The sequence below is a fragment of the Tympanuchus pallidicinctus genome, unplaced genomic scaffold (genome assembly GCF_026119805.1).
Source record: "Tympanuchus pallidicinctus isolate F22 unplaced genomic scaffold, pur_lepc_1.0 scaffold20, whole genome shotgun sequence".
NCBI lineage: Eukaryota > Metazoa > Chordata > Aves > Galliformes > Phasianidae > Tympanuchus > Tympanuchus pallidicinctus.
Window position 1 is genome coordinate 413,129 of NW_026294722.1, and position 15,230 is coordinate 428,358.

The following is a 15,230-nucleotide window of genomic DNA, read 5'->3' on the forward strand; positions in this document are numbered from 1 at the left end:
GAATTTTAAAAAAGTACTCCTGAAGTAAAAATGCGTGGCACTGAATTGTAGATGTGAAGAGGTGAGTTTGAAATGTACAGACTCAAACCTCAGTTGGTGAAAGAAATAAATTGCTTAAACTGCCTAGATTTGCCACGTGTTTTAATAAACCAAATACAATTTCTGACACACTCATCAGTAAAAGAGAGGAAAGATGAATTGGATCTCACTTATGCATAACCATAAGCACTTACAAATACTGGTAGGTTGTTTTTTCAACAGCACAGTGTTCAGTGCTCCGGGTCACTTACTGTGTCATGCCCAGCTGCCATGGACAGCTACCCTCAAATACAGTTCTCAAGCACATTTTCACAGTTCCTTTAAGAATGAGAGAATCTGAATAAAGTTAGGAAAGCACCCTTAAAGGGATTATCTCTCTTACCTTTGAATAATGCTGATAAAGTCAAATACCTCACGGTATTCACCTGCATATACAATATTGGTAGTAACCTAGGAATGTAACAGCTCATTTCATACACAGGATCTGACAAGAAGGCTATAAGAAGGATGTCATGGCAACATTTTAATAGTAAGAGAGATTTACAAATTTTGCAGTTGTTTTGCAGTTGTTTAAACATGGGTTTGCTAGCCAGAGTATCTGTACAGAAGTGCTGAGCTATGTTACAACTGCCGTGAGAAACAGCATCTGGACATGTCTCAAATTCAACTGTCCCCTTAGGCTAAGAATAAATCAGATAAGGACACCCCACACACTGCTTCCACAAAGCCAAGTCTCTGTCTTCAAAGGTGTAATCTCTGCTCCAGAGGTCAATGTCTTCAAAACTCTTAAATACCAGGATTATACCCTGGGGAGCAGAGGTACTTCCTCACTCTTAATCTTCCCGAAAAGCACAGAATGTGAATACAGTAGCATGAGGCTGGCATATGTGGAGCATGAAAACAAATGTCCAAAATGAAGGAGTTTACTGCCAGAGGCAATAGAACAACAGAACAAACAACTGGAATAAAACAGAGCATTTTCAGAAAGTCTTATAATGTTTCCGAATCCTAAACAGACGTATGAAGTGCTACGTACTCAAATATATTAATACTTGCAACATTGTGAGACTGAGATTTTCAAGTCTTAGAACACAGGTTTGTAATATAAATCAAAAGGTTTTTTGTAAAATTAAGGGAGTATGCTTATCTGTACTTCATATTTCAGTAACTTGCCATGTCCCAATAGACTATTAGCATCTCACCCTCACTATGACCAATTATTCAGATATACAGGGATAAATGTTTGAGTTTTTATGTGCAGCCATGAGTCCGCTCAATCTGCATGTTCTCCTCAGTTAGCACTAGGAGATTACTTAGGCCAAAGGACCTTCATCTTCTACAAAACAAAAACTGGCGTCTGCGTTTGTGGTTAAACTTATCCTACCCTAGTCACATACTTAATTGTTTTAGGGCACAATGGCTTCAACAGTTTTATGTGGAAAACATGACTCACTGACTTACTGCAAAATACTTCTGCTTGTGTTTTGCACTTTAAACTAGTAGCCGTGACTTTCTTTTAGAGGTTCTCTTGAACTTGGTAAACTACTGCTAGAGTAAAGTATTCATACTTTCTTAATGTTGGATTCTTTCCATTTGAGAATGACCTTTCAGTTAAGAGACACACTTCTTTCTAGCTGTGCATCTGCAAAAAACTGTACCAGACTTCTGTTTCTTTCAGCTAACTGTGGAAACTTGCATCACACCAACAGCCTGGGCAACAAGTAGCTCTGTATTTCATTAGGATGTTGGTACCCATTGTTCACTGGCTTCAACAAGCAGCAGCTCACAGACTCACAGGCTAAAAAACACATAGAAATCAAGTAAATTATTAGTTACTATAGAAAACACCACAGAACAAGACTATTTAACTCTAATGATCAATGTAAAGTGATTTTAAGAACCCATTTGTGATTCTGGAAACATGTTGTTATCATGACAATTTGCCTGATATCACTTCATGCTAACATTTTCCTTTATTATTGCTCTTATTTTTGTACATAATTTTGTTTGAAAAGTTACATTAGCTGTACTTGGGAGGATGAAAGAGCCATTCTATCTTCTTGTAAACTGAGTTAATTTAATTTTGCACATAACAAACGTATTTTCACAACATAACCCTCTACTCAGGAAAATCCTCACATTGGAGGGATGCTAACTACAATGTCTTTTTAGTGCAGGGTTTTAGAAAATTCAATTCTCCCCCACGATAACCATACAAATTTGCTGTTTTTGGTTCTATAACATTTCTCCCAAACCTCAGTTTTCACTGTATATAACTAATACAAGATGAACATCTAAAGACTTTGGAAACATACAATATTGTCAAACTATTTGAACGAAGTCTGAGGGATGTTTGGACTGAGCCACTGAAGCTTCTTCCTGTGATTTCAATGTACCTTGGAGCAGGCTGGAAATTTCTAGATCTCAGCACTTACTTTCCATCAGTGGAGATCCAAACAACCAATCTTTAAAGTTAATGAAACTCCTGCGATGTGACAGTGTCACAAGTCTGCCCTAATTACTCTAAACTTATACGTAATGAAGACTGTCAGAACAAAGAATGAAGCGACCGTCCTGCGTACAGCACAGTGTTGAATTCAGTGGGAAAATAAACACTGTATTTAATCTTTGCTCTCAAGCATTCTTTAGGAAAACCACTGACCTCAGTAGCAATATCTATTTGCTAGAAAAACATTCCAAATTTATGATTAAAACCCCTTAACTTTTAAGCATTTTTGTGCAGTTATCACACAAACATTCTATTTATACTGTTCTTGGCAGAACTAAGAAAAATTTCTCAGGCTATTTTTCTAGAGATTAACAGACACTTGATTTAGGGAGACCAAAGTGCCTTAGATGCTACATCTCAATGCAGCTATTCTAATTCAGCTTTAAACATAAACAGGGACCCGTTCTTCACATACATCCTTTCCATGAAAATTTGCAGTGCAATGTGAATAGGCTTTATGTAACCCACTGCAACACAGAAATTCTGATTTCTGGATATCATTCATCTGAAACTTGCATCTGGCACCAACACATATAACCTGTAACTAGGCCACCATATAGGGCAACTACAAATAACAGAAAACCTATGCTTGATATTTTATCAAATTTATACGGTAGAACAGAAAATGGTGACAGAGAGAAGTAGCTGCCTGGAATGAGCTTTTGAATGTTGTTCCCCTGGTACATGTATTGTCCATTTCTGAACCACAAAGAACTAAATTTTGCCTTTTCTTTGCAATTTTCCTGCTCATCTCCTTCTCCACTCTGGTTCCTCTAATGAGAAGAAAACACAGTAGACTGCTGAGCTTGCTCAAGTTCTTTGCTGAAAAATGCAATCCAAGCAGGAAACCCTCTTGGTGCTGTGAAGTCCACTGGATTTAGCTGTATAGATCCACAAGCAATCATTCTTCTACCATATTCACCAGACATTTCTGCACTTTTAAGGCTGAGCAATATGAGCAATTACAAAGCTGCTTTGCAGCAAATGGAAGATTTTGCTTCTCTACATACCTGCACAAGCATTCCACAGTTTTTTGGCCTAAACACATCTAACTCAGATTGTTACACAGGCCCCTTTCTTTGCACCACACTTCCATGTGTCTGATAGTATTTTCAACATCCCAAACGATTTGGGAATATAACTCCAATCTCAGTAATAATTTAGGATCCTAAGATCTAGTTACATTGATTTTTAATAATAAGTATTATATTACTATTTCACATTATTCAGAAAGATAGGGCCTTGAAGTAGTACTCATTTAGGTACTTCTAAAAATATTTTTTTTTTCTGGGCAGATTCAATTCTTAAGTATGTATTTAAACACTACATTTCTGACATAGTTTCCTCCTAGCTATATTCAAGCCATAAAGCCAAAATCAGATAAACAGCTTTGATCCAAGTTACTGCTTTAGTCATTAGGCCTTTCTACAGCTTTATGCCAGCTTCTGGAAATGAAGTTTGCCATACAGCAATAAATTTAAATATCATAAGCAGTTACCTCAGAGAGCTTGAATTAGGCTCAGAGAGCCTAAGACAGCTTCTCCTGTGCTGGAAGTAGTGTCTCTGTTGTAGCACTTCCAGTATAGCTCTTTGAACACAGGACTCAACTTTCAGGTCCAAGATGACCTGTTTTTCAAGCCTGCAATCCAATATGTTACTGTATTTCCAATTACTTTTCATCTAAGCATACAGACCCAAGTTCTAATCTCAGTGACAGTGGTGCACAACCAGAGGAGATCAATCAGTCATTTATTCCAGACTTCTGCTAGAATCTGGGCAGCAAAAGTTGGCCCATATTCAGTTAATGACCTGGAAACTATTTTTCAAGGCACAATTTTGCGGTCAATTTTGTAACTCCCTCTAGTGGCAGCAGATATCAAACAAATGAGGCACCATAGAGACCTAGGCACATACTGCACACTGCCTGTAATAAGAGAAGGATCAGAGACTGCACAGAGCCAAAATCCCCGTTTATTTCCTTTGCCAGGATGTGGCACGTTCATGTAGCCACATGCAGTTTCCCCACATTTTGCAGACATCACCGTTCTTCTGGTTGCTGTGAGTACTTCTGCACTAAGTTTTGCTTTCCTCTTCAGGGAAAGGCACAGAACAATCCACTCATTATCAGCTGATTTATGAGCACAGGGTTTGCTCCTAGCTTCTCTGGTTTCAATTTCAAACCTGATGACAAACTTGCAACTTGAATCAGAGATTGAGGAATGTGGCAGACTCCACACGCTAGTCTGACTTGCAGCTTTTTGGGCATTGGCAGAATTTGACTCTGCAGTGAGCTACATTCTAATGAATACTTAAAAACAAATTCCTAACAATAGAAGAAGCAGATGGCTTTGGGAGAGAGCAATTTACAAGCGATGAAGTGGCTCTTCCATTTCTGACAAACAAAAATTTGCCCAGCAGCAAGACACTGAATCCTACATTCTGTCTTTGGGAAGTCCCTCCTTCTTAATTAAAACCACCAAGGAAAATTCTTCTGTAAGATATTTCTCATTCTCCCAGCTTTCCCCAAACTATGCCTTAATATATGTACAGATAGACTTTCTGTACGTGATCCTGTTTTCATCCACCAGCAAATGCAGGAGCCTGCTAAAAGGCAATTGCCAGGTCAATTATGAAATAAGAAATATCCCTTATCACAGCCTTAGGGTTGCAGAAAACCCCAGATCTAAGCTTCAGCAGAATCCACTACAATGTGTGTGTATATACATATATATATATATATACATTCTGTCTATTACTCCAAGAAGGGTATATTAACCAAAACAGATGATAATCTTCCACTGATAGTGCAATGTGATGTTCTACAGGGTGTGGGATGTCTTCTGATACCTTCAAAAACTGAAGGCTATGAATCAGACTGTAGTGGTATGTCCTGGGACATGCTTCTGAAGTAGGACAAACCATTTGTCATTGCGCCATCTGATCACAAAGCTGTCCTTTTATTAGAGGGAACGGCCTCAAGTTGTGCCAGGGGAGATTCAGGTTGGATGTGAGGAAATGCTTTTTCCCCAGAGCAGTCAGGTGCTGGAAAGGGCTGTGCAGGGAGTGGTGGAGTCACCGAGGTGTCCAAGAAACAGGGAGATGTTGTACTGAGGGATGTGATTTACTGAGAAATATTCGTGACAGCTGTACAGTTGGACTGGGTGATCTTAGAGGACTTTTCCAGTCCTGGTGATTCTATGAATTAAGCCATCAACTTTCTATTGCAACAACGTTTTATTCCCGCAGGTATTATTAAGACAGTATTGTACCACAGAAATAATGAAGTTGCTAAGTTAGGACCAGAATCTCAAAGAATACTGGAAAAAGAAGCAGAATACAAAACAGGGAAATAGTTGCTCGGAAAGAGATAGAAGTTGTATTTTAAAGTGAAGCAGTTTCTTTAATGCTAAGTAGGCATAGACTTGCTTTCTTCAAAGTCAGTAGTTCCAAAAATGATTAGTGAATCTTGGTTCCTATTTTAAGATAATTGAAAAGGGTGATTTTTAGAAAGGGACATCAAAATTCTGACAATGTTTCTCATCAGCTAACAGCTGAATTTTCAGAAATAATTTGGCATATTTAAACATTTTATCTAGGATGAATTTCTTCAGTATCTTCTAATACAGGCTTGTACTCATATTTTCTAACAAATCAGGGAAGGTATCATAGCATACCAACACTGTGTTCTGTGCCAAAGTTCCCTTTCTGTAGACACTCCAATGCCATGTGCATTTCCTTTTGGAAAAAAAAAAAAATCAACCTCCTAGTTTATGTTTATATATCTGTACTTTCCCCTTCATTTCCTACCAATTCCTAATACATATGCTCTGACATTCATGGCCCACGTTTTTTTAATGTTATTATTCTCTGCTTTTATTTGGTTTGAGTTTGCTCTTAATGAGGTGAACTTTGCCCAGCCCAACTCCAGCTCCTATAAAATCTGTCATAAATGGCCAGATTTAGTGATTTTGTACAGAGAAAAAAAAAGCGTACATACCACACAGCTGTACTTGGAAACAGATGGTTTACTCCCTTTAAAGTGAACTAATGAGGGCGGGGATATAGAACAGAGAGGACAGGAACATTTCTGCCTAGGTTCTGAATTTGAAATTTTGGAAACGGTGCAGAAAAGAATGGTGGGGGAGAAGAGTGGTAAATCCACTGACAAAATCTGCACAGCTGCGCTGACATCAAGGCTCTCTACAGTGTCAGTTCCATCCAGCAGCTCAAGAGAGTATCCCATAAAGTGAAGGCCAGATCTTCATTTGATGTCAACTGCCGTAACTTTATTAAAATTATCTATTTATAGAAGTTCAGGATCTGGTCCTCTGTCCTTGCATTCAGTAAGAGTAAGAATCTCTAAATCACATTTTTCAAGGCTTCTGTAAAACAGAAGGGAGATCAGATCAGATGCAAAATCACAGCTTCTGATGAACATTTGGTGAAAGTGAATAATTTTTAAACTGACTTGGCCCACCAGTGTGGCCTTAAAATATGGAATCGTATGCTGCTAGTTCAGAAACATTTTTAGCACCTCCACCTAAACTTGCTCCTAAAGACACATTCAGAGAATGAAGAAACTTGTGATCATGATTTAGCTCCACTGGAAAGCTGCATCAGTTCTGATTTTGTATAAAAAGATGCATCAGGTTTCCCCTCTGATTCCTAGCCTAAACTTAAAAAAGAAAAGAAAAAATTCTTGATTTGTCTTCATATGTTGTTCATCAGTCTGCTCACTTATAGCACAGATCAGACGCACAGCAGCAAGAAAGAATCATCTGCTGAATAAGGCTATGTGAGACACGGTCACTACATGTAGAGCAATGTGGGCTTAGTGGGGCCCTTCCTCCCCTGGGGACTACAGTAATATAAATTATTAATAGTAAAAATAAACATTGGCTAGCTTGAACTTCTCTTCATTCTCCTAGATCTTCTTTTTGTAATGGAATTAGCTAAATAAAGCCCACTTGAAAGAATGTTTCATTGCAAACTATCCAAACAAAACAAAATTGAGATAATTGGTTCTTAAACATTAAACACTCCAAAGTAGATAGCTTTGGAAGCAGCCAACAAAGCAATGTATATTAGGATACATATGGTAAATTGAATAGTTAATCAAAACGCAGCCTAAACGAGATTACATTTACTTTTAAACAGATCTTCAAGTTTTGTCAGTCTGATTCTGCCTGGAAGATACTTTTGGATGAACAGAATTGCAACAATATACTTTCCAAACTCATAAATCAAAAGAGTTAAACTCACAGACTCACTTCTGGACATAGTTTGACTTTGAAAGATCTAGATCATCTATACTGTAAAACCTACTACCCCTTAAACCTATTCTAGTCTAAAAATGTTATCTTAGCAAAGACTACTGTTTCAAGTGCTTATTCTAAAACAATTACCTTCCTGAAAGTTGCATAGGGAGAGCTGACATAAGGAGTTCTGACAAAAGATCTCTGAAGGAGTGTGGTGATGCCTTCCACCAGAACAACTGATTACGGAGTTCACACCTGCCTTGGCCTCCACAAACTTCCTTTCTTCAGCCCTGTGATTTTGTTACTGCTATTAAATTCAAATATTTCAGTCAGCAAATACAGAGTGTCTGTTTTGGTATGTGAAGTCTCCCTTTTGTTACCCCTTAGGATAGTTAATGCACTTGCTATGTATTTCTTAAAAGTATTCCTAGCAAGACAAGAAAACGATCTCTCTCACGACAGTAAAATTTGGAAAAACAAACGAACAAACAAACAAAACAACAACAAAACAAGAAAACCAACCAAAAACAAACAAACAAACAAACAAAATCTAATTTAGAAAGTAGCAAAAAGTAGATGAACGGTAACCAAAATCACAGAGTAAAAATGATTTTAAAAACTAACGTACAGTAGAAGAATTTTTCTTTGGAGGTCTGCCGTGTGCATGAAAACAGACTAGTGGTAAAGCACTGAAAGTGCAGTTCTGAATGAGCCACATGTTTACCTTCTCACTTATCAGTAACTGACATTAACAAGACTTCTGCCAGAGATAATACATTCCTGGAAGCGACGGGCTCCTCACAGTCATCGAGCATAAGCTGCTCACTGGAAAAGATAGACCTTACTTGAAGCGCTAAGCAGAAGTTGCTCAGTAGCAGAAACAGATGAGTTGAAACCATGCTTAGTCCAAATGCTAACCCAACGTTAAGGTCCCCTGAACTGCTGTGAATACCATCAACAAATGTGACAAGAGTCACTTGTGAAAATGAGTTTTGTTTGTGCACCAAAAGAAAATATCAATCAGACCTCTGTCTCAAACTTCTTCACAGACCATGAACTCCAGTCTTTGCTCCCCGAGGACTCAAAGCTTTTCTTATAACTAGCAGTCACAGCTGCATAGGGGTTCATATCCCACAGTTTTCCTTAGATCTTGGACTGCTTTACTCTGCATCTATGCTGAAGTATGACAACAAAATTCCCACAGAAGAGATAAGTGAGAACTTCTGACAGTTTATTTCTTCTTCTACCCCAAAAGATGCAGGTAATTCTGGCAAAAGAAGTATTCTAGATGATTATTTTGCTAGTGGAGCTAAATCTTTTTGAATTTTATATTTCAGCATTTCTTTCAGCACTCATAGCTATGCCAGAACCTCCATAACACAAGTTTTCTATAGAGCTTCTCCAGAATACTTAAGGTGTGTAATAAATCTAGAATAGTTTTGATAGGTATTAGTAGACCGTAGATAATGTAAATAATAGTGTACAGTTACATTATCAGCACCTCACTCTATCAAAATATTGGTATTATTTACTACTAAGATGCTTCTTGAAGGAACAAAACAATCCAGCAAGGCTGTACTTTCTATAAGCACCCTTTATACTTTATCTAAATTTACTGTGCACTCTAACAGCTTCTATGCACACATCTTCTGCTAAATCAGCCATGTTGACCAATGAGAAGAAGATGGGAGGTGTCAAATCAATTCACTGTACATACTGACCCTTAATTCATCTGCTCCTACTGTCTTAAAAGAATGAGGTCAAAAAACAGTCACTTTCAGAACATGGTATGCAGGAAAATGACAGTAGGTTTGTGTTTAGTTACAGTTCATACAGCTGCAAAGAGATCTAAAACAAAGACAGTTGGCCAAATGCATAGTTTATATTCACGCAGCTATCATTTCACTGACAATCCAAGAAGCCGTAGTGATGGATGAGATGACAGTCAAATAGCTTTACATTTCAGGAGAGCACACAGGCAAAACAGTTAAATACCACAGTATTGCTATGAGTCCAGTGACATTAAGCCACGTGTGCACTGACCCGACCTTTAGCATCAGGTAGGCATCATTTGTGGAAGACAGTGATCACACACCTTGCCAAATGAAACCGATACGATGGCAGCAGCATCCAGAAAGCTGAAAAGCACCACAGCAACAAGCCTTTCTGCTAATGAAGAACCATGCCAGGCTGACAGAACAGTGTGGCCCTGGGGTGTTCTTCTATCTTCTTATATCCCCCGGCAGCTTTCCATCAGTTGCAGTATGACCCTCCAAAAATCAATACATGGATCATTGATCTTATGAACTCAAATTTGTGTTCCTCGACAAAACCATCAAGAATGTACAGCCAGAGACTGTATTGGCAGAAAATCACTTGGGCACTCCTCAAAATTCACAAACAGCCATTCAGATACAAAATGCACATACTGACAAGCAACCCCAGCAACATAAAAATCCAGATCCAGAATTAAATCCAGACACACAGCAGCAATGACACGATACATTTGATATAACAGACAAAAAGCACTATGTTCCAAATGATTTGGTTTACTCAAGAAAGATATTTTACAATCAGCTACAGGCATAGTGCATTGTAAAGATAGTCTGACAATTCTAGGTTACAGTATACTTGCTTACTGCTTTATATTAATCTAGAAATGGAGACAAATTCACAAGCAGTGTAGAAAAAGATTCACCACATATTACTACAGATCCGGAGATCGAAGTCAGTCTGGGTAGAAAGTATGTTTGGACCAGAGATTTTTCCAGAAGACGCAGTATATGCTCTTTTCCAAAGCTCTTTCAGAGCACACATGCCTTAGACTTGCATTATTGTTCTTGAAGAACTCATGCTCAAACAATTTTAAGATACTTTGGGCTGCTACTCATTTGTTTTGCAGTTCTGATGTTTGTTTGCATTGATTTTCTAAGGTTATTTAAATTCTTCATTTGTTAACAAATGCTGTTGGCAGCAGAACACACTGGAATGCGAACACTCCAGAAAAAAAAGAGAGGGACAACTCAGCCCCAGTGGAATTAGGAATAAGATCCAATGACTCCCAACAGGGTTTCACAAGGGATAGCTCTATTGTTTCCTTCAGTGGGAGTTGTGGATCAAAGCAGCATTTCCCATCAGCCTACATACAGGACTCTCACGAAAGGTGCCAGTTCCTTCAATATTGCTCTGTGGGCTCACATTACAGACACTGAATAACAAAAATATAATTACAGGTTTTCATATAAGTGTGTGCATGTACAAAAAGCATGAAATAAAGCACACAGTAAGGCTCAGTTAGGATATGTCAACACAGAAAACATATAATGACGTTAGAGCTGTTATGTTACTGATGGAATTAAACATGATTCATCCACATCAACTGCTTTTCTTTTTTTTAAATCTTCCATTGTGAAAAAGAAAAAAACACAATAGATAATATGTAACTGTGAACATTCACAAATGGGGAAAAGCCTGTGAATTATCTGTATAAAACACGCACCAGCCACATCTTCATACAGATTTAAAAAATGTAATTGCTCTGTCAGGTACGTACGCATTGAGAACAACTGTGTGTCGAATCTGTGAGAACGATGGCCTGCTGCTTTAACTTTACAGATCTCATCAAGCAAAATCCTTCCTCATAATCTGGAGAAATGCTCTAAACCCTTCCTGCAAAATTTCAGTTATGGAACGTAAACTCTGCAGAAATTCAGTGGAAATTCAGTGCACAGAAAAACTGTATGTTATTTTCATCATATTTTGCCTGCACTAATAGAAACATAAACCTGTTCATGCTAGCTCTAACACAGTAAACACTGTGACCCTAAAGCACGCTGGGGGCTCTCTGTTTCCTCCCTATTTGGTTATATGTTGAGTCCTAGCACTGGAGGATGACTTTTTTCCTCTTCCCAAATGTGGCAGTTTACACAGAGGTTATGTAAGTGCAAAGAATTACAGAAAAAATGTAAGTGGAAAGTACATATTTTTAAAATGCACTTGAATAACTCAAATGTGGCTGAACTGACATTATTCAGACTTTCCAGTCTTATTCAGTACTGGATTGAAACCAAGCACAAGACATTTCAGGCCCAAAGGACATTTTAAAGAAAACTCTAAGTACCTATATTTCATGTTTACAGTATCTGTCTGGGAAATCTCTGCTACCTAAAGACAGACTTACTTATCTCCTCACAGAATCAAACAGAAGGGATGTAAACTAATTACAGAGAAGCCTGGATCAGCTTGGAAGCACAAGGACTGAATCAGCCCCAAAGAACACCCAAAAGAGAAACCTGGATTCAAATGTCTGTATTCTTCCAGCAAAATATAGATGCAGATTCAGATCCAAATTTCACATTGAAAGTTCACTTCTAACCTGTGCAGACACTAGCTCTAGGCCCAGTTCTGCATTCCTTCCACACCCAAAACTGGAGTTCAGCCTGAATAAGGAATGCCAGAGAGAAGTGAATTTCTTATCTTTGCGGCAGATCTTGTTTGGCCATTACGTGCCTGTGAACCTGCCAAAACTCAAATGTGTGACAATGCTGAATAGTTCAGTTCCAAGACTGATTAGGTTTTGTAAGATTTCTCTTCCAGGACACTTAAAATAAGGTGGAACTTTTTCATATGCATACCTAACTGTTCGTACCTCCTGCATATGCTGAGAGGTTCCAATACTTCTGCTTACAAGCAATTTTCAACAATGGAAAAGATCCTAGATTTGTATAAAGAATGAGGAACAAAGGAAATAAGTTACATATTTCCAAAACTGGGGAACATTTAAAGGTACGGTAATACAAAATGCAACAGAACAATGTAAAATAAGATTTTAAAAAAATTAAATTTCACAGAGAGCAAGTAACAAATGAATAAATAAATAATATAAGAGGGTACCTCGGCCCAGCAGTCCCTGCTTATCATTCTTCAAAATCACAGGGTGGCATTGTGCACAAAGGTGCAGGTAGGTTTTTTTCCCCCCTAAAATGTTGAACTGAATAGAAATTATGTTTTCAGGCACCGAGTATGTGAAGATACATTGGTTTAAAACAATCTGCTTTTAGGGAGCATAAACTGATAACAGAAATTGAAAACCTGGAATAAGTGGATAAAAATTGCTAAGTCCAAAACCAACCTATATGTCTCTCTTGTACTAGCAGAGGTATCATCTTATGATCAGAACTAAACCAAGGATTCTGAGCACCTGCTGCCATCAGAGGCTGGCTGACAGTTTTAGCATGACTTTGTATCAGTGTAATTTTGGATTGTCACCAGCCAGTGACCTTCCAAATGCCATTCTGGCCAATAACATTTTGGTTAATTCAACTCTGTCTGTTCCTTTTTGCTCAGTTCTTCGGCCAAGATCAAGCGTGCATATTAAACTAATATTAAATCCACTATCTTATATAAAATGTCTATTTCTCTTCCAATCTAGTCTCACTGTTCATTTCATCCAAATGGCATAATTATGAGCCCCTCTAAGCCATTTCTCACTCCCCAGCTTTTGTGTAACTTTCTATACCCAGAGTCTCTGTTCTGTCCCGGTGCACTGTAACTCTACATCATCTCTCTTTCAGCTCTTGAGAGAGAGATACATTAAAATCCTAACTTTCCCCTCCCTGTAGACTGACTTCCTTTTTAGCTAGAATGGTACTCCGCCTTTCAGGTTCTTTATAAGGAAGGATGTTGCAAAGGAATATTAGGAAGGAATTAGCTGCAGAAGAGTGTAAAACGATATTGGCGGATCTGCTATTTACATGGTCCCAGGCCCCTGCCTGGACTGCTCCTAAGGGAGCAACCCAGGGCTGCAGTGAACACTGCAGAGCAACTTCGCTGCTGTTTTTCATCTTGACAGAAGGAAATCATCTCGTCTTAATACTGCCCCTTAGGGAACGCCATTGCATAATACGCTGCTGGCCTATATTTCCATGTTCTTGGCTCCAGGCTCTTACCAGAAACGCCACTCCTTCACTTCAGTTTCTGACTCTATTACAGAGTGCTGCACAGACACACAGGATAGACACAAAGGAGCTGCCAACTCACGGATGCCTTTTTATTCCTCTAAACAGTATCCAGAACCTAACTAGAGGAAAATTTTAACAAGCTCATTGCTCACTACCACACTGCAAATGTTGCATCTCTGAAAAGTTTCTCTCCAGACCTGAGGCCCAAAGTGAGCTTGGTCTGCCCCTCTGTAAGATCTCCTCCCTGTTCTGGCACTATTACATGTAGCACTTATGTCATCCACTCCACAGAAATCAGGGCAGCCGCATGGAAGTGGGCAACTGCATGAGAAATGAACAGAAGCGAGAAGCTTGGAATATTCATGTTCCATTAGACACCACATCCTTCTTAGACAACTCCATTCAGCACAAAATGTTCCCTCAGATATATGTTGCATTGTTTACTGTCCCTACAAATGATCTTTCTATGCTTTTGTTTTTTGTTTTAATTAAAGCCTTTCCAAAAAGAATACGCAATGTCTCTCATTAAAAGGTGTAGCCCCCATATGACAGCTGTTCATGGTTAAGTCTTGTTACCAATAAAGGAGATGACAGAACTGGTGCTGTACTGTGTCTCTGGTTCAAGCTTCCATGTTCAAGAAATATATAATGTTATTTTTCTAAATTCTTTCAAGTTTTTCTGCTTGATGAACAAGTCAATTTCCATATGGCCCAACTTACTTGAAATTTATTAAAAGAGGAAACTAAACTCTGTCTGAAGCAAACTGTAACTGAGCCATGACCCAAAATTTAAATACATATTTAGGAGCAAGTAAAATACAACTAGCCTATATGACACCTACAAAACACAAAGCACAGAGGAGATGGAGTAAACGTTGTGCTGCTTCTTCTACTCTTCCATCTGCTCCAGACAGGCAATGACCTACGAAGGAGTTGCCGGGTGTTTCCCCCTGGATAAAATGCTTCCGCATCTCCTAGCGCCTATGCAGCCCCCGCAGGAACGCCAGCATCCCAGCAGCCCGCAAACTCCCGGGGAGCCTTCCCCACCCCTCTGCAGCGAAGGCACCCCTCTCGTCCCGCAGCTCTCACCGGTGCGGTGCCGGTCGCCCCGCGGCTCTCGAACGCCGCCCCTCTGCCGCCGCCACGCCGCTCCCCGATACCTCTCACCGCCGGGGCCGGGCCGGAGTTTCGCCGGGACGCAGCGAGCCGAGCCGCTGCCTCCCTCTCTCCTCCCGGAGCCGGCTCTCCGGGCTCAGCTCCGCAGAGCTCCCGGCCAGCTGCTGACTACCCGTCCCCTCTGCAGTCCCGCAGCGCTGCGGCGGCCGTGGGGGACGTGGAAAGGCCGCGCCGCCGGGAGGGCCCCGATAGCCGCCGCTTATCGCCGCCGTCCACCACCCAGCTGCGCTCCGCTTCCAGGAAGCCGAGGCTCCGCGGCGGCTGTTTGCTGCCGGACGCCGATCGCCC

General features: G+C 39.6%; 1 protein-coding gene across 6 annotated transcripts in view; it reads right to left on the bottom strand.

The window, feature by feature from the left end:
* The window catches only part of RIPOR3 (RIPOR family member 3), a 49,899-nt gene extending 34,669 nt beyond the window's left edge, over positions 1 to 15,230 (bottom strand). The window contains exons 1-2 of one of the 6 annotated variants that reach the window (XM_052683861.1): positions 8,531 to 8,757; positions 6,223 to 6,930 (exon numbers count right to left, since the gene is read on the bottom strand). Coding sequence is in view for 1 of the 6 variants with exons in the window: in XM_052683856.1 (XP_052539816.1) it covers positions 12,700 to 12,726 (27 nt within the window). In the remaining 5 variants the exon portion in view is untranslated. Of the gene's footprint in view, positions 1 to 6,222; positions 8,758 to 12,699; positions 14,342 to 14,855 lie in introns of those variants that run through there. The other 5 variants (XM_052683859.1, XM_052683858.1, XM_052683860.1 and 2 more) reach the window with 5 other exon arrangements.